Source organism: Nyctereutes procyonoides, unplaced genomic scaffold (genome assembly GCF_905146905.1).
Source record: "Nyctereutes procyonoides isolate TBG_1078 unplaced genomic scaffold, NYPRO_anot_genome, whole genome shotgun sequence".
In the NCBI taxonomy this organism is placed as follows: domain Eukaryota; kingdom Metazoa; phylum Chordata; class Mammalia; order Carnivora; family Canidae; genus Nyctereutes; species Nyctereutes procyonoides.
This window is the reverse complement of record NW_026575121.1, coordinates 34,772,924-34,795,453: the sequence shown is the minus strand read 5'-3', so window position 1 is coordinate 34,795,453 and position 22,530 is coordinate 34,772,924. Positions and strand designations below refer to the sequence as shown.

The 22,530-nt window shown below is 34.0% G+C and overlaps 1 protein-coding gene across 1 annotated transcript in view; it reads right to left on the bottom strand.

Moving 5' to 3' along the window:
* Nucleotides 1-502: 502 nt before the first annotated feature.
* LOC129516469 (proteasome subunit alpha type-1-like) overlaps nucleotides 503-22,530 on the bottom strand; it is a 38,696-nt gene continuing 16,668 nt past the window's right edge. The window contains exon 2 of the mRNA XM_055335877.1: nucleotides 503-1,434. Within this exon, the coding sequence (XP_055191852.1) occupies nucleotides 603-1,434 (832 nt within the window). The 3' untranslated portion in view covers nucleotides 503-602. The remainder of the gene's footprint in view (nucleotides 1,435-22,530) is intronic.

Genomic DNA, 22,530 nt, shown 5'->3' with positions numbered 1-22,530 from the left:
ATAGTCTTCATGTTTTTGTTTGCTTCTGACATTTAGTGCAGGGTCATTTAAAAATCATCTGATTTAAGAGTCTCATTTTAAAGATGATGTAATTGGAGTTCTGATAGTTTCAGTGTGTTCTCTAAGTATACAAATTAAAGACTTTAGCCTAATAAAACATAATTTTAAAGGAAAAGAAAGAAAAAAAAATTATAAGGTACTCTCTAAAGGAGTAAAGTACTACAATTTACTCTGATAGAATCAGGAACTTTTATTTATTTATTTATTTGTTTGTTTGTTTGTTTATTTATTTATTTTGCAGGTGAAACAATTTTATTTCACAGTTGTCTTTAAAACCACAAAGACACTATGTTCTTCATATAAAAACATTAGTACAGATAACTATATTTTCTAGAAAATGATTATATAGATCCTCTCAAAGAAAAATGCACACCATTATATGGTTCAGACAAGTTACTTGGGAAAAACACATCTGGACCGATTCTTAAAACATACCAGAAGACCACGCTGCATCTTTTGGTTCAAAGTATAGATTACTGTCATCAGTAAGGGCTCCTGCATTCTTACATATTTGATAATACACATATAGACTGGTTTGTGACTTAATGCTCCGTTGGTTCATCAGCCTTTTCTGCAGGTTCATCAGCAGGTTGAGCAGGCTGTGCCTTTCTCTGTGGTCTTTCTTCAAGACCTTCCAGGAATGGAGATACATCATCATCATCATAAATCGTAAACTCCAAGTCTTTACCAACAATTCCAATGGAAACATTCTTTGTAGTTAGGTCCTGTTCTGTAGGAAGTGTCTCTCGTAAGGCACGCAGACCATGTTTAACCAGTTCATTCAAATTGCACTCCATAAACCCAGACATATGTCCCTCCAAGTAAGTACGAGCTGATTGAGAACGGGCTCCAATGGACATGGCTCTACAGTCAAAATAGTTGGCAGATGGACAGGTTTGGGAAATGTGAGGGCCCATATCATAACTAGCAATAAGCAGTCCAACACCATATGGTCTCCGGCCATACCGTTGTGTTGGTATCTGGGTCTTGCTTCCAATTAGAGATACAAGACAAGACACAGGAAGAGGTCTGTCAAATACAAATCTGGAATCCAAACACTCCTGGTGCATAAAATTACATAACAGTCTAGCATCAGCAGTAAGTCCCGCAATTGAGATACCAATATGGTTATCAACATGGAGAATTTTCTTCTGATGAGCTGCAAGCTCTGACTGTGCTATCTTCAATGCAACCAACACTGCCTGGGTTTTTGATTTCAGACCAACTGTGGCTGAACCTTGTTTGACAGCTTCCATTGCATATTCAATGTGATGAATCCTGCTCTGAGGGCTCCAAACAGTGACGTCATTGTCATACTGGTTGGAAACATGGTTCCAGCGTGGGTCCCGATGTGGCCTCCAGCAGAGGTGGTGGCTTCAGGAGCACCTTATATTTATTTTAATCAACATAAAATTCTCTTAAAATCTCAGTGACTGGTACTTTAATCCTAATTATTTAATCCATAACAGTAAATTTAATATAGTAAATTTAGAAAGATTTTCAAGTTGTCTTCAACATTCCAGTGTTGCTTGCAGGGATTAAAATTTTCATATAACTTAAAAAAATAATTTTTTTTTTTGAGAGAGAGAGAAAAAAAGGGAGAGCTTGAGGGAGTGAGATGGGGCAAAGGAAGAGGGAGCGAGAGAGAATCTTAAGTAGGCTCCACCCTAGCACACAGCCAGATCCAGTGCTTGCTCTTACAATCACAAGATCATGACCTGAGCCAAAATCAAGAGCAGGATGATTAACTAACTAAGCCACTCAGGTGCTCCTTAATTAAACTTTAAAATAAAATATGAAGTGTAAAATCTATCACTCAATTACACATTTTTTTAAATTTATTTATGATAGTCACACACAGAGAGAGAGAGAGAGAGAGAGAGAGAGAGAGAGAGAGGCAGAGACACAGGCAGAGGGAGAAGCAGGCTCCATGCACCGGGAGCCTGACGTGGGATTCGATCCCGGGTCTCCAGGATCGTGCCCTGGGCCAAAGGCAGGCACTAAACCACTGCGCCACCCAGGGTTCCCTCAATTACACATTTTAATAAAACAGCTAAACTAAATTTTTCAAGTCTCTAAGATATGTAATTATTTTAATCATTATACTTTTATTCCAAATACACATATTATCCCTAACCAAAAGTATATCATTAATGTATCTATGATTTATATCATCATCTCTATATTTTATTCTAAACCTTTCCAGAGTTAAAAATATCTTAACCTTAATGATATAATTACAATATTCCAAGTAAACTGGAATTAACAAAGTGAACTGAGGTTAAGAGCTGAGGTTACTAAGGTCACTTATTTGCTAGATAATTTTAGTTTAGGGTGATAACTGTCATACACATACACACAGAGTGACCAACTTCTTATTGTTGTTAAACTGGGACCACAATTGGGTTCTCATTGTTCATATTTTTGTGTTCAAGTCATGTCAGTATCTTAGTCATATTTGAGCTAGGGAGATAAACATGTCTAAATTTCTCCCCACACATGCATGCTAAAACAATATTTACCAACCTTTACCATCTGGACAATGTTATATTTACCAGGGTTAGAAATTAAAGGTTCCTATTTTGCCCTAGTAACATTTTGGTATAATTCTATCAGATTTTACATTTTTACACAATTCTGCAGGAACCTGTTTCTACTTTATGATTTGATTAAACACTCTCTCCCACTACCCCCATATCTATCTCTCTCTCTCTTTCACTCTCTCTCTTTCATTTTCTCTTATTAGGTCACAATTCCTACTGTATTCAAATTACATCTAGGTGATTTTTGACTGTTTCCCAAGGATCTGTCTGGATCTGAAGTTATGTATCTATATCGCTACATAAAATATTTCATAAAGCCACATCCTAAATATAAATTTAGTTTCTCATTTTGATAGGACTTATTGTCACTGTTTTAAAATTTCATCTATGCTAGTTTCAAGAAGAAAAGTTAATATAATTAGTTGAGTCTGTCTACATAAATATATGTTTAAATATTCCATTATCCCATCTAAATAATGTCAAGGTCAACAGTTAAATGAATGAAACTATGGGAATTCAAGAATACACTCAAAATTCTAACATAGGGTATTCTCTCTAAAAATTCTCAAAAGAGTAATTTATGTTAGATTAGCACACCAAAAATATTATATAATAGAGTGGCTAACAATCCTTTGTTTTTCTCCCTAGCCTCAAAGAGGAGAGAGATAGTGCGTTAGGCAAATAGAAACGTAAATGCCTGCCTTGTTCTGATAGATGTAAGGGAGTCAAGATCTTCCCTCTACCCTTTTTGATTTTTTCATTGGACCTAAGAATTAAATTGACATAAGAAAGATCAACAGAACAACATGCAGATTTAAATTCAATGTGATAGAAGAGCTTTCATAAGATAGACTCTTTGCACCTTTTGAAATACACCAAATGGATTGAGTATGTAATTAAAAAACATTTTTTTCCCTGTCAGTCATTGTCTTATATGCTTAGCATAGATGTCCAGCTTAATAGTGTATGATAACAGTGTTCCTAGAACACAAATGAAGACCTGGTGAATCAAAGAAATGTGAGAGGTGGCGCTAGGAGACAGATGTCTATGGAATGATGCACATCCTCTTTTAAGTTGGGAGGATGGAGACCTGCTTCATGAAGAAGCTGGGGGTAGGGGTGAGGGTGGGGAGAACATTTAACAACATGGGGACTGGTCAGGGGAATCCTCTTATTTTTGTTTTGCATATGAGGAACCCTAGAGTAGCTAGTTAAGGCTCTCTAATTTAATAAAAAATCATGGAGTCTTATGAAGACTCTTCATAAGTGTTAATAAGGATATTATCCACTTATTTTGGTTGCAGTTTCCAATTTTTAAAAATATTTAGGTAATCTTCTCCCCCTTCCCCAAATCCTAATTATTGTAGATTCATTAGTGTTGAACCAATGCTTTCTCATGTCTCAATTCTTTGTATATGCATTCTTTTCAGATGTATTAAACAAACAAAAAAAACCCTTCAAAAAAAAAAGATAGACTCTTTTATACTAGATGGAACAAAGAAAAGCAGTTATGGAAAAGTAATGCAACTATGTGGGGAGACTAGAGCAAGATAAGAATTATTTTAAAGAGGTCTATTTGTACAGAATTCTCTCTTGTTTCTGCCTCCCTGTCAAACAATGTTTCTTTTCTCTTGGTAGAGGGAGGGCACCTTTCACAAGGAGTTTTTATCTCCTGGTTTCAGACAGAAAAGGAAATTAGAATGACCTTCCTGTACCTGCTGATTCTCAAGTGCTTTTTTCTTAAAATAATCCTTATGCCAACCTGGTATATTTTGGGTAGCATATTCTGCCATAGTTTGCAGGCTAATTGGAGAAAGTGGTTCCACATTTGAAAGGGTTTTCACATCTGAGTATCTGAATATCTACTTCTACCCTGAAGCTTAAAACAGCCTTTCTTAGGAAAATATTAATGTAGAAAGTTGGATATATTTCGAGTTTTCCTAAAAGTAGAGTGGAGTAGAGGAAAAACAAAAGAGAAAAATAACTCTGTTGTTTGTAGCTATTCATTAGATTGGGTTCATCCAGAGGAACATGAAACAATATACGACACACACCAATCAGGTCAGGAAGTAGAAAGATTTAGCATAAAGTGCAATAAAGAAGGGGCTGATTGGAACAAAACGCTTCATGACGAAATCTGAGGGAAGTGAATAGAAATTTCCCTCAAACTGACATGAAATACAAGGATCTAGGTGTACTTGAAAAGGTCGTTAAATGTATTATAAATTTTAACAGGAAGTATCTATATAATACTAATTATTTCTAAGATTCTTATTAACATAGTAGAAAACAATATCGCTATGTTATTAGAAATGTCAGGACACCTGGGTGACTCAGTGGTTGCACATCTGCCTTTGGCTCAGGGTGTGATAGCAGGGTCCTGGGGTCCAGTCCTGCATCAGGCTCCCCACAGGGAGCCTACTTCTCTCTCTTTCTATATCTCCGCTTCTCTCTGCCTATATCTCCGCTTCTCTCTGTGTCTCTCATGATAAATAAAACCTGAAAGAAAGAAAGAAAGAAAGAAAGAAAGAAAGAAAGAAAGAAAGAAAGAAAGAAAGAAAGAAAGAAAGAAAGATGACATTCTCAGTAGATTGTCAGAATTCTCAAGTTTTATATAGAAAACCAGGCACTTCAATTGAATTCTACATTTTGTCTACATTTATTAAATTCTCAAAAATGTTTGTGTGTTGTCATGCTTTAGTTTGAGATTTTCTTTTTTAATATTTGGGAAAACACTGCCCCCCCCCTTCTTTTCTCCTTTGACATTTGTAACAACCTAACATTTATTTTTCTTTGTCAAATCACCAGCCAATTGCCTGAAGCAGTGTTAACTTTGGCCAATTTTCTAACTTTGAACATAGCATTTAATACCTTTCATTACCAGACTACTGCATATCCCTCCAAGTGCAGCTCCCACCTCTCCTCTGAGGAACAAACATACCCCTGGTGAATAATAGATAATATTTGCACTTCCTAGCATATACCCTAATCTTTCAAACTAATGAAAACATTAACTTCTGAGCTGTCCAAAACTGTTAAGTTGCCTGCCTTTATTGTGTTTCCAGGGAAATGCTTTTTATTATGCAATATGGGAATTGTCTCTGTTGTTTCTCTCTTACATAAACATTTGAGTTAGTCTGTTGCAGACTTTGCACTTTTATTTACACTTGATACTTCTACTTTGTTAAAGTCAGGGCTAATTACAAGTCAACAGGTAATTAGTTGAAGGAATTAAAGGAGAGAGGAAGAATTTTCAAAAAGGGGCAGAGAGAAATGATGGATATATGGCATCATACATTTGTCAAATACCTATAATGTACAGCATAAAGAGTGAATAGTAATACAAACTATGGGCCCTAGTAAATGTATCATTATTGGCTTATCAAATGTAATCAATTTACCACACTGATGAAAGAAGTTAAAAACAGAAGAAATGAGAGGGGGCTCAGTGATTGAGGGTTGGTACAAGAACTCAGTATTTTTTTTTTTTTAGATTTTATTTATTTATTCATGAGAGACACACACACACACACACAGAGAGAGAGAGAGAGAGAGAGAGAGAGAGAGAGAGAGGCAGAGACACAGGCAGAGGGAGAAGCACTCAGGGAGCCTGATGTGGGACTTGATCCTGGGACTCCAGGATCACACCCTGGGCCGAAGGCAGGCACTAAACTGCTGAGCCACCTAGTGATCCTGAACTCTGTATTTTCTGCTCATTTTTCTGTAAAGCTAAAACTGCCTTAAATATAAAGTCCATTAATTTTAAAAAATGGAATGAAGGAAGGAAAAAAGGAGGAAGAGAGGGCAAAGAGAAGGAAGGGAGGGAGGGAGGGAAGGAAGGAGGGAGGGAAGGAAGGGAGGGAGGGAGAAAGGGAATGAATGAGTGATTACTACAAGATCATTTCCAAAGAGGCAATTATGGAAAAATTAAGTCCATTCTTTTAAAAGTGTGTTGCTATAATACATAATATCAGGACACCCCTGATTGATTAGTAAGAGTAGATATGCTTCTGGGAATGGCCCTGCATTCAGCCACATCCAGCATGTACATAGAGGGCACCAACAGAAAGGCACAAGCAGAAGTGCTAGAAAAGAACAGGACTGGATGGGGAAACTTCTGTCCTGCCATTGCTGATCAAGTCACCAAAATTTCCTGCAAGCCTGGGTGACTGTTTGAGGGCAACACACTCCTTTATGTCAAGGGACCAGAAAAGGTTGGCATTAGAAAAAAGTGGCTTTAGCACTTAGGAGCTTTGAAACTGATAGCAAATGACCACAATCATGAAATCCCTGAAAGTAGTTAGGATCATTAACTGTAAGGAATTAGCACCCAGTGATACAAACTAATAATTCACATCAAAGTATATTTCAGAAAGGGTGAGAGAATATCCTGTCAGTTCAAGGATCCAACCTTCTTCACATTTCCCTACTCTCCCATCACAAAATTATCTGAATTTCAACTTCATACCAGTTTCTACCTTGGTAGAGAGAAATAATAGGTCTCTGAAGAAACACAGTTAGCTCAGTCACCCAAGCAGAGACTAAGTTACTAAGAAGCTCTACTGGAGGGCAGCCCGGGTGGTTCAGTGGTTTAGCGCTGCCTTCAGCCCAGGACGTGATCCTGGAGACCCAGGATCGAGTCCCACGTTGGGCTCCCTGCATGGAGCCTGCTTCTCACTCTGCCTGTGTCTGCCTTCCTCTCTGTCTCTCATGAATAAATGAATTTAAAAATAAATCTTAAGAAAAAAGAAGCCCTACTGGATTACTGGATTAGCAAACATTTCTTAACTAGACAATTTTTCCTCCCACTACAGAGTGGATTTGGACTCACTGGGGACAAGAGATCAGATACAGAAAAATATAGTCACTTCAATAGTGCAAGTAATTTTTACACTCATGGTGAATTAATATTTTGAAAAATTTTTGTTTAATTTTGTAATAAGATATGTCATACCCATACTAAAATACTACAGGCTTTAAACTCCCATATAGCTAGTGCTCTATATTTAAGCCTTTTTGTTTTTCTCTTCTAGTCATTTCAAGATGTGGGTATTGTAGAATACTACATGTGGAAAACTTGAAGGCTTCATAAATGAAATATAATTTCTTCTGATGGAATTTATTTTTTTAAAAATTTATGTATTTGAGAGAAAGAGAGCATGCAGGGGGCGGGGGCAGAGGGAAGGAATCCCAAGCAGACTCCCTGCTGAGTGAGGAACCCAAGGCAGGGCTTGATCTCACAATCTTGATATCAAGACCTGAGCTGAAATTAAGAATTGGATGCTTAACTGACTGAGCCATCCAAGTTCTATAAAAACATATTTCATAATAAATCTGGAAGTTAGACTAAATTTTCAAATTAATAAAATAATTATTGTTAGCTTGATCTATTCTCCTGATAGATTTCAATTAAAAGAAGCCAACAAAACTTACAAACTAAAGCCACCATTTCTAAGCTTTAGTGCAGACTGATTTGAATAAAGAAATGAGAGAATGGGGCAGCCCAGGTGGCTCAGCAGTTTAGCACAGCCTTCAGCCCAGGGCATGATCCTGGAGACCCGGGATCAAGTCCCACATCGGGCTCCCTGCATGGAGCCTGCTTCTCCCTCTGCCTGTGTCTCTGCCTCTCTTTCTCTCTCTGTGTCTCTAATGAATAAATAAATAAAGTCTTAAAAAAAAATAAGTAACACTTTAAAAAGAAAAGAAATGAGAGAATGTTTGAGCAACAAATTTAGAGTTATAGTCCTTTTGTCTTTGCACTTTGAAGGCTCATGCTAGAAGGCATGAAATATCTGGGTCTAATAAAATGGCTTGAATAAATAGTGGAAATAAATTATTATGAGAAAGAACTAATCTCCCACAGACTAATATAACCTTAGATACAAATTATATTTCTTTTATTTATATGCAAATAAGATGTTCTACTTGAGTCTTAAGAATTTCTTAGATATCTAATTGGCATTTCTTATGCTACTGGTGATATCTGAATAAGCAAAGAGAAACATACTCTATTTACCTAATACTGATCAATATTTACATTCCTAATACAAAACATTCTTAGAATCAAAGCATATGTTTAACAAGCTTTCTCATTTTTTTTTCTTCAACATATCAAAGTCCTGGCATTTTATTACTTTATTCATCTTAATCTTCCATTAAATAGTCTTAGTATTGTCAAATGTTTTCCCTTACCAACTGTATTTCTCATTTTAATGCTGTTAAAAAGAAACAGTCCGAAATGGAGTCACTTATATGCTAAACCCACCAAGATTTAAAAACTATCTTAATTCCCAAAGGAAGATTATTTTATCCCCAATACGCCCTTTTATCTCTCAAAGAAAGGTAATCTCACCTCAAACAATGCTTTTTTTCATTAATGTCTTCCCATGCTTTAATAACATTTTCCCTTTCTGCAGCCTTTTGAAGCTTTTTTCATATTTGTAGATGAATCACTCAATAAAACCGGTTAGATCTTTAAAATTTACTTGATTGAGGGCAGCCCAGGTGGCTCAGCAGTTTAGGGCTGCCATCAGCCCTGGGCCTGATCCTAGAGATCTGGGATTGAGTCCCACGTCAGGCTCCCTGCATAGAGCCTGCTTCTCTCTTCTCTCTCTGCCTCTCTCTCTCTCTCTCTCTCTCTCCATCTCTCCTATGTATTCTAATGAGTACATAAATAAAATCTTAAAAAAAAATTCTTTGGAGAAATTTGGCTATTTTGCTTGGCTTGTACAGTTTTCCAAACTCCAGGTTTTGATGATGAATAATCTTGGTGCAGTTCTACATGTATCTTTACACTCTGAATTTCCTGCAACTTGGCAACTATATGAAGAAACTCTAGTCTCTACTAGATCAGACTCTAGTTCAATCTCTCTGGCCAGACTACAGATGGTGTTGGTAAGTATATAAAGACACACAATGTCTAGTTGTCTCTCATTTAGATTTCCACAGCCATTGATGCTTAAATCCTATAAATTATTATTTTAGGGAATTTGCAAAAATGGTGAGATTCTAATTTTATCATTATTTTTGTTTTTGTTTGAAATGTCTTTATAAAACGACGCAGACTTCATCTTTGATTTGGCAATCCAAGGTTAATTTGGAAATTTGGAAAAATGCCTGATTCTTTTGCTTTATTTACCACATAATGAATGGTTTTCTATCACTCTCTGAAAATGGCATTTTCTATTTTATCTTTAGGAAATCATAAATATAACCAATATTGGTTGGCTTTGTTGCAATAAAAAAATAGTTATTTGAAACTCAAATCACTCCATCTTATGACAGTGGAAACCTGTTCATATTGAATCCTTAGTCTTTGACTCTCAGAGTCTTTAATAGTTTCATGCTAATCTGGTAAGAAAGATATTACAGAATAATATGTCTTCTGCCTCACATATTCAATCAGCCATTTCTTCAAGAAGCTATGGTTTCTGAAAATGAGAAATGGGATCTGGGTGTTAAGGATGCTAAATATTACTGGATTCATCATCATTTCTAGATATTTTTTAGATTTTTCTTTCTGAAGGATTTTCAGATCTTACAGGGAAAACTAACAAACATTTACATTAATGTTTATATATAATAAAGTACATGTGATGACATTTATTATATATAAATACTAAGACCTAATAAAAGTATATGTAAAATACTGTATTAATATCACTACTTATACAACTGTTACAATTTCAGTGATTTTTTTTTTGAGATTTTTTTTTCCATCTGCTTTCCCTCCCTCCATTTATATAGTTGTAATAGAGCTATACTGGCAAAATATATACTCATAATATGCTATATTGTCTCTTAATATACTGTCTTGGTTCTATAGAAAACTAAATCTAATGGTCATCATCACCTTATTTAGGTATCTTCTGATCATGTTGGTTATCTGAACTCATTGTCTAGTATATTCTTCGGAAATGACACATGAGGAGATATTTACTAAGTTCTAGCACACTGATAACATTTTGTCTATGATTATATTTGATCATTGATTTTGCTGTATATAAAATACATGGTTTAGTGCTGACTTCAGCCCAGGGCATGATCCTGGAGACCCGGGATCAAGTCCCACATTGGGCTCCCTGCATGAGCCTACTTCTCCCTCTGCCTGTGTCTCTGCCTCTCTCTCTCTCTCTCTCTCTCTCTCTCTCTCTCTCTCTCTGTGTGTGTGTCTCATGAATAAATAAAATCTTTAAAAAAAAAGAAAGAAAAATGGAAAAATGTACACATTAAAATAAAATGTCCTAAACAGATTACATAATACTTAATAAATTTTGCTTTTAATACCTGTCTCCATACATTATAAGCCTATTCACCTCAGTGATAGTCTATTCTTTATTTTTTTCATGCATTTAACAATGTGTCAAATTCTCCTCATTTATATAACGTAAAATAAAAATAAAAAATTTAAGTATAGCAGTTTAAACATGGGTTAAACAACAGCTTATAACAGCAACACAATATTTCTAAAAGAAACAAAACAAAACAAACAAACAAAAAAAAAAAAACCCACAAGATGATAAAGGCAGGACAGGCTCCTTTACCCAATTTGGTTACTGAAAAAAGTTGAATTAATGAAGTCTGTTTCTCTGTTTATCTGTCTCTGTTTCATTCTTTTTCTTTCCATCTTTCTTTTGTTTAATCATCCTTATGAGATGATACTGACATATTCTTAAAGTATAGTTAAGTAAAGTTTGATAGGTTTTGGCCTTGACATTAAGGTGAAATCATCAACACCATCCCGATAACAAACCTATTCCTCATTCTGAGAGGCGTGTTGCCACTTTGTCAATCTCTCTTTCCCTCTCCTACCTGTGGCCTGGGCATAATGATTTGTTTCTAACAAAATGTAATAAAAGTAATATAGGTTTTAAAGAGTTATAATTGCATTACCCAATGGCAAGTTAGAACATATTTATCTATGTAAGATATTCTAAATTTGCTACTAGTAATTTTTTATATGATCTTACATTTCTTTTTTTTTTTTTTTTTGATCTTACATTTCATCGCTTCATTGGCTGAAATCCCTCTTTGGTTACGTAATGTTTCCCTGATGTTAGAAATGACATTTCTTGGAAATACAAAATATAATAATAGAGATGCTCTTAGTATATGATTAAAAGACTAATTTCAAGAAGATATTTGAGGCCAGTACTCAAATTCATATTCAATACACGATTCTATAAAAGATATTAAATGAATACAGAGAATGAAAAATTTCTTATCATAAACTTGAAGTGAAAAGTCCTCTCAGTCTAAATTTCCGTATTAGTATCATTTTAACAAAATCAGGTTAGACTGAAAGATACGTATATATGGGTTACACATAAATAGAGTAAATCTTAAGTAAAGCACAAGTATATAATTTTTACTTATAAAGTTAAAAAATTACAATACAGGAAGTAAAATAAACTATGTATTGTTTAAGAATTTGGCTGTTAGAAAATTATATGCATGTTAGTGCTTGATTTAGAATGTATTTTCCTTATTTGTTTTTCAGTAACTTTCCAATTCTATTAAAGACAAGGGGAAGTTCCCTTGATGAGACACATAAATGTTGACATAAAATTTTTATTAGTTCTCTCAGTACTGGGGTTACATGATTTAATTCTTCATGTAAGCCTATAATATTTTCTTTCCATATGAGTCCCATTTGTCTTAATGAACATGAAAAATATAGCAAAGTCAAATATTTCAAATATACTCGAAGCCTAGCATTGTCGAAAACATAAGTGATTCATTCCTACCTGCCTCAAAATGATGTTTCTGATGTCCTTCTTATGGTTGTCTTGGCAAAATACTTATTTTTACTTGATAATATAGGACTTCAGTAAGAATTTGGGGGGGTCAAATCTTAATGTAGACCTCATCTTGATTTAGCTTTGGCAGATAAAACAAACACAGAAATCATACTTCTTGTTTGAACTCGCAATATTTATCATAGAAACCAAATTATTTTATTGATAGAAAATGTGCAATATGGAGAATGTTACACCTTTCCCCACTATAAAAAGTTAGAAAATGTAGGGTTGCCAATTATGTAATTTTGTATGACATAATTATGTCATTTAAATTCATATAAAATTCATATTCATATAAATTTCATATAAATTATTACTTCTCAATGAATTTAACAATGAATAAGCGAATTGTATATTTTAAGTGATTTGCTAGATAGAAAAGACAGCGCTGGCTAATAGATAATTATACCTGGAATGATGGTCAATAGAATAATCTTTTTTTTTAGAATAATCTAAATAAGGAGAAATATTATTTGGTATTATCCAGGACTTTTTCTTTAATTAGTATAGTTCAATATTCTTAAAATATTTTTTCTCTTAAAAATACAAAAAGTGTATATGCATATTAATAAAAGTAACTAAGAGAATTAATAAATATGTTAAATGACAGAACTAGAATACAAAATATTTGATACCAGAAACAAACAGAATGAACTTAATAATGTGACATTTACTGTAGATCAAAAGCCATACCTTCAAAAATAATAATAAAATAGCAGTCATAATTATAACTATAACAATTTGAGAAGGATTAGAAGCAAAGTTTGGCACAAAAGTAAAAATGGAATTGGAAAACTAAAGTTTTGAGCCTTAAGAGGGAGCTGGGCTATCATGGCGACTTTGAGAAGAACTTGAGTGATTATCTCTCTCTATGGTTAAGCCTCTATTTGTCATGACTAAAACTAATATAATGATCTCTTTAAGTAGATGATTTTGTGGTTCTTCAGAAAGTATCTATAAAATTTGAATTACAAACTAAAATTTTAATAAGTATGATGAGAAACTAAAATCTCTGATCTGACATTATATTCCAGATTTGCCCAATATGATGACAGAGCAGATAAACCTGCTAAAGCCCTGAGAATTAAATGGCCCCCAAATCACTGGCTGTCAGCCAAGAGGACCTCATGACATAGATCTGGGTTACATAGAGTGTAAAGGGATAAAAACCTGTAAATGTGGAGGCAAGTGGAGTTTATAAAGAGGAAACTGAAAATATGGGTATGTTCCCGGTAGGATTCATTCATTCATTTATAACTAATTCTTTCATGTCTGTTACAGAAAGCCTGAATTTACAAATGACCATTATCAGTCCTAGGAGATACCACTTCTAGAAACTGTAGTTGTGCTTTCATTATCTTTAAACATAGAACCCCCAATTTTTGGCTTGCTGCAAGACCATCTGGTATAATCTTACACCTCTTCGTTTTCTTTAAAACTATGAATTTTGACTAGACTAAATTCTGGTTAATGGTATGTGAGTACAGTGGCCAAATAAAATGTAGGAATTTCATATAAGCAGCAAACATTTTCCAGTATTTTAATATAAGTATATTTAAATAATGCATGAGATCTATTTATATTAAAAATGATGCATACAATTTCCATGCAGTTTTCATCAAGGGAATAACTCTCTCTCTCTCTCCCCCCCCCCCCCCTTATCCAGGTTCCTGGAATATGGTTAACATAGTTCTGTTTTGCGAAGTTGTAAAATGCAGATGTAGACATCACACTAAAACCAAAACAGCATCAAGATAGGAGGAGGCAGAGTTCTAGATCACATTTTGCTATAGACATATCTTACAAACTTTAAAAGGGCTATTACAGGTTAAATCCAGGATATTACATTGGATAAAATAAATTCAATTCTGTTTAAGCCACAGATTTTGTTCTCTATTATGTACTAAAATTATATCCTAATATATCTCCATACTAACAAAAGGCATCCTGATTGTCATTAATTAGTCTTAGATTATTTTCTTTTCCCTCTTCTCTCTTTTTATATTTCACTTGATAGTTTGAGGTAAATTTTACTGTTTGTCACAATTGCTAATAGCCTAATTATGATTAATTGCTTCCCTTCTATGGTCATTAATTGGCCTTAATAAATTGAAAGAAATTTAAACTGTGTTACCCTGAAGACCCTTATCATAATTATGTAAGTACAAGAATGACTGAATATTTAGTAAAAGATTTCAGAAATGAGTAATGAAAAGGTTTTTTAAATTAGTATACTTTCTAAAATAACACTTTATTAGAGAAGTTTTAGGTTCATAGCAAAATTGAAGAGAAACTACAAAAATTCCTCATATACTCCCTACTCCCACACATAAATACTCTCTCCCATTTTCTCCAACCACCACTAGAATAGTACATTTGTTAGAACCTACAGGGTCTCATAATTATCACCAGAAGTCCATAGTTTAAATAATGGTTCACTTTGGTGTTGTACATTCCATGAGTTTGGAGAAATATATTGTATGTATCCATCATTATGACAAAGTATTTTTACTGATCTAAAAATTGTCTGTGGCCCACCTATTCATTTCTCCCTCCTCCCTAACCCTTGACAACCACTGATCTTTTAACTCTCCATAGTTCTGCCTTTTCCAGAAAGTCACACATTTATTTGAATCATATAGAATATAACCTTTTCATATTGGCTTTTTCCCGCTCAGTTTTTAAGGTTCATCTATGTCTTTTTATGGCCTGATAGCTCATTTCTTTTTAGCATAGAATATTATTCCATTATCTGGATGCACCAGTTTATCTGTTGTAAACAAGAACATCTTGGTTGCTTACAAAGTTGGCCAATTAGGAATAAAGTTGCTATAAACATTTATGTGTAGGGCTTTTGAATGGATATAAGTTTCAACTCCTTTGAGTAAATACCAAGTAGTACAATTGCTGGATCATGTGATAAAGGTATGTTTAGCTTTGTGACAAACCACCTTAAGGTCTTCCAGAGTGACTGTACCACTTTGTATTCCTAACAGCCATGAATGAAAGTTCTTGTTGTTCCATATCTCTGTCTGCATCTGGTGTTGACAGTGTTCCAGATTTTGACCATTCTAATGTATGTAGTGTATTATTATATCTTATTGTTTTAATTTGCATTTCCCTGATAGCATATGATATTGAGCATCTTTTCATGAACTTATTTGCCATTTGGTTATGGGTCTGTCAAAGTCTTTGGTCAAATTTTAATCAAGCTGTTTGCTTTCTTATTACAGAGTTTTAAGAGTTATTTGCATATTTTAAGAAGTCTTTTATAAAATGTATCCTTAGCAAATATTATCTCCCAGTCTGTGGTTTCCATTTTTTTTTCCGCATTGTCTTTTGCAGAGGAACACTTTTTAATTTTAGGTCCAGAGTATCCATTATTTCTTTCATGGATTGTAATGTGTCTAAATAGTCATCACCACACCCAAGATCATATAGATTTTTCTCTCTTGTCTTCTAAGAGTTTCATAGTTTGCACTTTACATTTAGGTCTATTTTGAGTTAATTTTTGCGAAGGATTTAAGTCTGTGCCTATATACAACATTTTCAATGTTTTAGTATTTCAGTGCCATTTGTTGAAGTGATCATCTTTTTCTCCAGGGAATTTTCTTTGCTCTTTTATCAGAGGTCAGCTGACTATAATCAAGTGAGTCTATTTCTGGAAATTCTACTGTGTCTTACTGATCTATTTGTCTATTCTTTCACCAATATCACACTGTTTTTGTAGTAAGTCTTAAAAATCTTGATGTTGGTAAGTTGATGTCAGTCCTTCAATTTTGTTATTCTCCTCTAAGATTGTGTTGGTGATCCTGATTAAATTTTATAATCAGTTTGTCAATTATCTCGAAGGTAAATTACTGGGATTGATTCAGAGTAAACTGAATTACAGATCACATTAGTGAGAACTGATGTCTTTATAATATTGGAACTACCTAACCATGGACATGGACTATTTCTCTATTTTTTGGTTACTCTTTGATTTAGTTCTTCAGAGTTTTGTGGTACTCATCATGTAGATCTTACACATATTTTGTTAGATATAAACTCACATGCTATTGTGTCTTTACCTTCAAATTCCACTTGCTGATTCCTTGTATATGGGAAATAAACAGACTTTTGTATATTAACCTTATATCTCATTACTATGTTATAATGACCAATGAACACATTTTTTTTCCTGGTGCTGTCTTGGAAGATTTTTAATCACTGATTCAATTTTTTTAATAGATGTAGGCCTATTCAAATATCAGTAAGGGAGACAGAATATGGAAGACTCCTAACTCTGGGAAACGAACTAGGGGTGGTGGAAGGGGAGGAGGGCGGGGCGTGGGGGTGACTGGGTGGTGGGCACTGAGGGGAACACTTGACGGGATGAGCACTGAGTGTTATTCTGTATGTTGGTAAATTGAACACCAATAAAAAAATACATTTATTTAAAAAACAAAACAAAACAAAACCAAATTGTCTGCTTGTGTGAGTTTTGGCAAATTGTGCCTTTTAAGAAATCGATATATTTTGCCTACTTTATCAGATGTATAGGCATTGAGTTGCTCACAATATGTCTGTTATCTTTTTAATGTCAGTGAAATGTATAGTGATGTGCCCTCTTTCATTTGTGATATTATTAATTTATATCATCTCTCTCTTTTTTGTTAGCCAGGGACTCCTGAGTAGAGGCTTTCCAACCCCTGGGCTGTGTCCTTGTTTTTCGACACTCCGCATGGGCTCCTCTGTGTGCATTCGTGTCTGGCCTGGAGAAGCCAGTTCTGACCCCCTCCTTCTTTACAGCTAGTGTTATTCTGGCATTTGGTTAAACTGGCTTAATCTGTTTAAGGTTATCAGTGCATTTTAAATAGGGGCATTGAAGTTCACTCCCACCACCAGGGCTTTCTTTGGGGTGCCTGGGCCTTAAAACACTAGCCAAACACCCAATTCTCAAATCACAGCCAGGAGTTCTTGCTCCTGGCTGCGTCAAGATGGCAATGAAATTTTTAGAAAGAAAAAAAAACTTTTTTTTTTTTTTTACTTTTTTGATCTCTTCAAAGTGCCAATTTAGGGGACGCCTGGGTGGCTTAGACAGTTAAGCATCTGCCTCTGGCTCAGGTCATGATCCCAGGGTCCTGGGATGGAGGCCCTTACCAGGCTTCCTGGTCAATGGAGTGTGCATTCTCTCCTGTGTTTTCTAATTTACACATTTAATACTATAAATTTCCCTCCAAGTTCTGTTTTTCATGTATTGCACACATTTTTATAGGTTGTATTTTCATTTTCATTTAGTTAAAACATACTTTAAATTTTGTCATGTTTAATGTTCTTGCTTTCTTAATTTGTGGTTTAGTGTCTGACATTAATTTGGGGAAATTGTTTCAAATAAGTCTTTTGTCCCATTTTTTTTTTCTTTTCCTCTGCTATCCCATTAAGCATTTGTTATGCCTTTTGCAGTTGTCTAAAGTTGCTGGATCTCCTCTTTCATTTTTTTCAGTCTTTGTTTTCTTTGCTTTTTGCATTTGAAGATTCTACCGATATATCCTCCAGATAAGATTTTTTTCCTCAGCTGTATCCAGTCTACTGATGAGCCCGTGAAAGACATTCTTCATTTCTACTACAGTGTTTTTTTATCTCTAGCATTTGGTTTTTTTCTTAGAATTTCCATCTTTCTGCTTATGTTGTCTACCTGTTCTTGCATGCTGTCTGCTTTAACCATGGTATTTTAAACATGATTATTCAATAATTGGTGTTTTAAATATCGAGTTTGATGATTTTAACATCTCTGCCATGTATGGTTGTCATGTTCGTTCTGTCACTCCAAATTGTGTTTTGTTTTTGCCTTTTGGTAAACCTTGTATTTATTTCCCCTGATAGTAGAGCATGATGTACTGAGTAAAAGGAGTTACTATATATGGACCTCTAACTGTGTTGTTAATGTGTCATAAGGGAATCATTCTATAACTCTATAGAATGGTCTCAGTCTTTTAGCCTATGCCTCTGGACTCAACTTCACGTGTTTCTCATTTTTTTTCTTCCCTCTTAGGTAAGGCAGGATGACTAAGGTAGCTTGGAGTTGGGTATTTCTCTTCCCTTAGATAAATCGGGGTATGATAACAATAACCCAGTAGATTAGGCTTCTATTAACTAGTTTCCCCTGGGGACAGGTATTGTTAAGAACAGTGATTATGATACTTTTTATTGACACAGTTATACTCTTGATATTCTAAAACCATATATGTCAATCAGCAAATTTTTCTATTTCAACTTTCCATGATCAATGAAACTGTTTAATTTTTTTTTGTTTTTTTATTTTTTTTAATGAAACTGTTTTAGAAGATACCCATTTGTTTGAAGAGATAAAAGAGGTAAGACTGAAAAGAGGAAGTAATTTATGGCATCTGAAAATCATTATAATATGATTTATCTAAACGCTATCCCTGTCTAATTAATTCCCATCTCTAGGTTAGACCTTACAATATTCATACAGACTCTAAGTTAGCCCAGATCTACAGTATTCTGGTCATGCAATACAGAAATTAGGTTTACTTCTTATATTCCCCATCTGTGTCTCCACTCATTCCCTCTTCCTCTCCCCCTACCTCCACTTCTTTCTGGTATGTGTGCACATGTCCACCAGTTTAGCTAAAGTATAATAGTACGTTCAGGTACCAGTATCCATTTCCCAGTAGCACTGGGTCCTTGGGTCCTAAAATAATAAAAATTAAGTAAGAGCATTAGGCTTTCCTAATTTTTATCTTATTGGCACATAGAATAACCTGTGCAATAAGAGAAAAAAATGTCTACTTCAAGCCTAAAGGAACAATATTGAATATCACACAGAATTAAAAGCAATATAATTTTCCTCCCAACAGAACATGTTGACTTCTAATATGCATGTAATGGAAGAGAAAGGATAGTTAAGAACCATGAAAGTAGTAGCAGAATAATTTAGCTTGTGATGGCCCTTTTATCATTTGTCCTAGAGGCCCTTCAGAATATTCTTTTGAAACTGTTATATTTTATTTATTCAGTATCTATCTATACACATTGTAATATCTGGATTTAAATATGGGGATTTTTTTTTCTGCCATACTGCAGCAGATCAATTGTCTTTAATAGAGAAGGTGAATAAAAACTACAAAATGTTACATATCATTTAAAGAAACATGTGACCTCTATGAAGTGTTAACTGGATGACTGTGATCAATAGCCAGAGGAATACATATTGATTAGTTTTTATGCTGCTGAGTGCAAACATGCAGAAATGTGAAACACTGTCTAAGACTGAGAGATATAATCCCAGAGTCTAATGCTCAGATGGTGAGAAAACTAAAATATTCTCTCAGTTCTGAGATCCTGTCATGTATGGTTGGAATATACCAAATATATATATAATATATATATATATATATATATATAATAGTATATATTTTTTCTCTTTTCAACTCAATATATATATTATATATATATCAAATAATGTATGTATATTATTTTTTCTCTTCAACTCAATAAACATTTAAAGAACTAACATAAGTGACCATGAAAGTATAAAATAAATGAATATACGTATTACATAGACAGCCATTTTATTAAAGTCCCCTTGTTTCCTTTCATGAGAAATGTTACTTAGAAATTAAGATCTGTGTATTATGGCTGTTCATAATTAGTGAATTATCAGCATTTCTAGGTTCTTTCAGCAAACAATTCACAGGTTTATTGATCCATATGGATAGTTCTAATGCTAACCTACAGCAGCAAGATTTTTCCCTGCCTCCCATGATGCATCACTTACTTCACATACAAGGGAATTCTGGAACCAACAACATAAATACATTTTTTCATTTGTTTAATTCTATTATATACACAAATAAACTATTTCTAAAAACCCTCTAGATAGTATTATATCTGCATATATCTCATAATGCCACCTTAAGATAAAGTAAAAATTCTAGGTCGAAGACGTCTGGTGCAATAAATAACTGTGTGTGGTATTTCTGGCTGGCCTTTGCTCATCCATCAGTCCATTTTTTTAGACTGTTGTTAGAGTTCTAATTATTTTATTTGCCTATTTCAAGTCATCAAATTATCTTTCACAGTGATAAAATAATGTTAAAAGTACATAATTTGCCACTTGAATATATTGGTCATTTATTCCCCATCTTATATTCTTTATCTACTTCTCTATACCCACCTTTAGCTATGCTGATTTTACCAATATTTACTACTATTGCTATTATTTCCTACTTCTGAGCGTTTATGTAGTGTTGCTTCTAACAACAACAACAACAAAACTCTTTTTCTTCTGCGCAGACTAAAGGCGGTGCTAAACCGCTGAGCCACATGGGCTGCCCCTTTAAAAGCAATTTTAAGGGACACCTGGATGCTTCAGAGGTTGAGTGCCTGCCTTTGGCTCAGTGTGTGATCCTGGAGTCCTGGGATCGAGTCTCACATCGGGCTTCCTGCATGGAGCTGCTTCTCCCTATGCCTATGTCTTTGCCTCTCTCTCTCTCTGTGTGTCTCTCATGAATAAATAAATCTTATAAAACAAAACAATTTTAAGTCTATGAACCTTGCTGTGTATGTATGTTTGAAGGGTTTTTTTTTGAAGATTCTTAATAAAGTAAATACACACACGTGTATATACAAATTTCTCAAAACTTCTACAGTTTCTTTTGAGCTTTGCAAATATTTAATCTTCTTGATATGCCAGATACCTGGAGCCTCTGGTTTCTCTGCTGTTACTCCAAGAAATAGAGATTTCACAGCATGCATATTACTGAATAAGTCACTACATGAGCCAATTATCGGGGTCATCTAAAAAGTGTACAGCTTTCCGCAGTTCAAAAAACTTTAAATCTAGCAGGAGGAACGTGTATTCTATGTAAATTCTTTGCTTTTATAGAGTTTGTGGATTAAATAGAAAAGAAAGAAATATGCCTCACTGGATTGATGATGCAAGTTTCTGAATATTATCTATGTTAACATATTTAACCTTCTATAAGCACCACCTTTATGTTATCTGACAGTAGAAACTACATATTTTATAATGCTTAAATGAACTATTTTAGATTTTTCAACATTTCAGTCAAAACTTGTTCATCATTTGGTTGAAATACTTAGGATAATCTTATTCATCCAAGTCAATATCAACAGATATGTAGATATATGCACATTGATTTTCAAAATTTATCAATTATGTAACTTAACATAACTAATATTAAGATACTATGCACTGAGTGTATAAAGTCCTTATTTTAAGCACTGGATTTGCTCAAAGAGTTTTTGTGATAATATCATATAAGCTAACTGGCCTCTATATTTTGATGCTCATTAAAGCTAAACTATCATGCCAGATTTAGGTTAAATTATCTGTGAAATCTGATAAAACTGTAATTATGATTGCTTATTTTATTTAATTTAACTATTTCTCCTCCCAACACTACTAGGTAGTCACATTTGACTTTATGTTTCAAATAGTACTTAACTAGTGCATTGTATTCTTTTCTCACAAATATCTCAACATACACAGTCTCAATCATCCCATCACGGTTTTAGATTACCACCTTTGTCCTAGCAACCAGTACATTGTTATCTGTCCATTTAGTGCTTTTCATGGCCTATTCAGGTTATGATCATTTCTTATACCTGTGCAATTTAAGGATTTGCATACATGTTATTATCTCATGTTATTATCTCTCCCTGCATAAGAAATGCAGAACTTATTAACAGATAAAATTAACTATTACTTAATCCTTTGGAAATATATTTCTAAGCCAATAATGTAACTTTTTCAAAATGTTTCTCTTAGAATTGATTAAAATGTAAATGGTATAATGTTTACTAGAAGAACAATATGTATCAAGAAACCATTTATTCTGCTAGCATAAATGACCAGAGAAATAATATCATATTTTCAGTTATGGATTTAAATCCATTCATATTTATGAGATTGCAAAACCTACAACCATGAATAGTATTAAAAGTTTTTCAGAAGCAATAAAGATGTAAGTATGCATGATCATTTAGAGATAAAACTTACACTAAGTGGTCTTAAATTAAAAACATAATAAAAATGAATAGATCAGCTTTTTAAAAGTTAAATAATTATGGCTGGAGAACACTTGAAAGCTATTTCC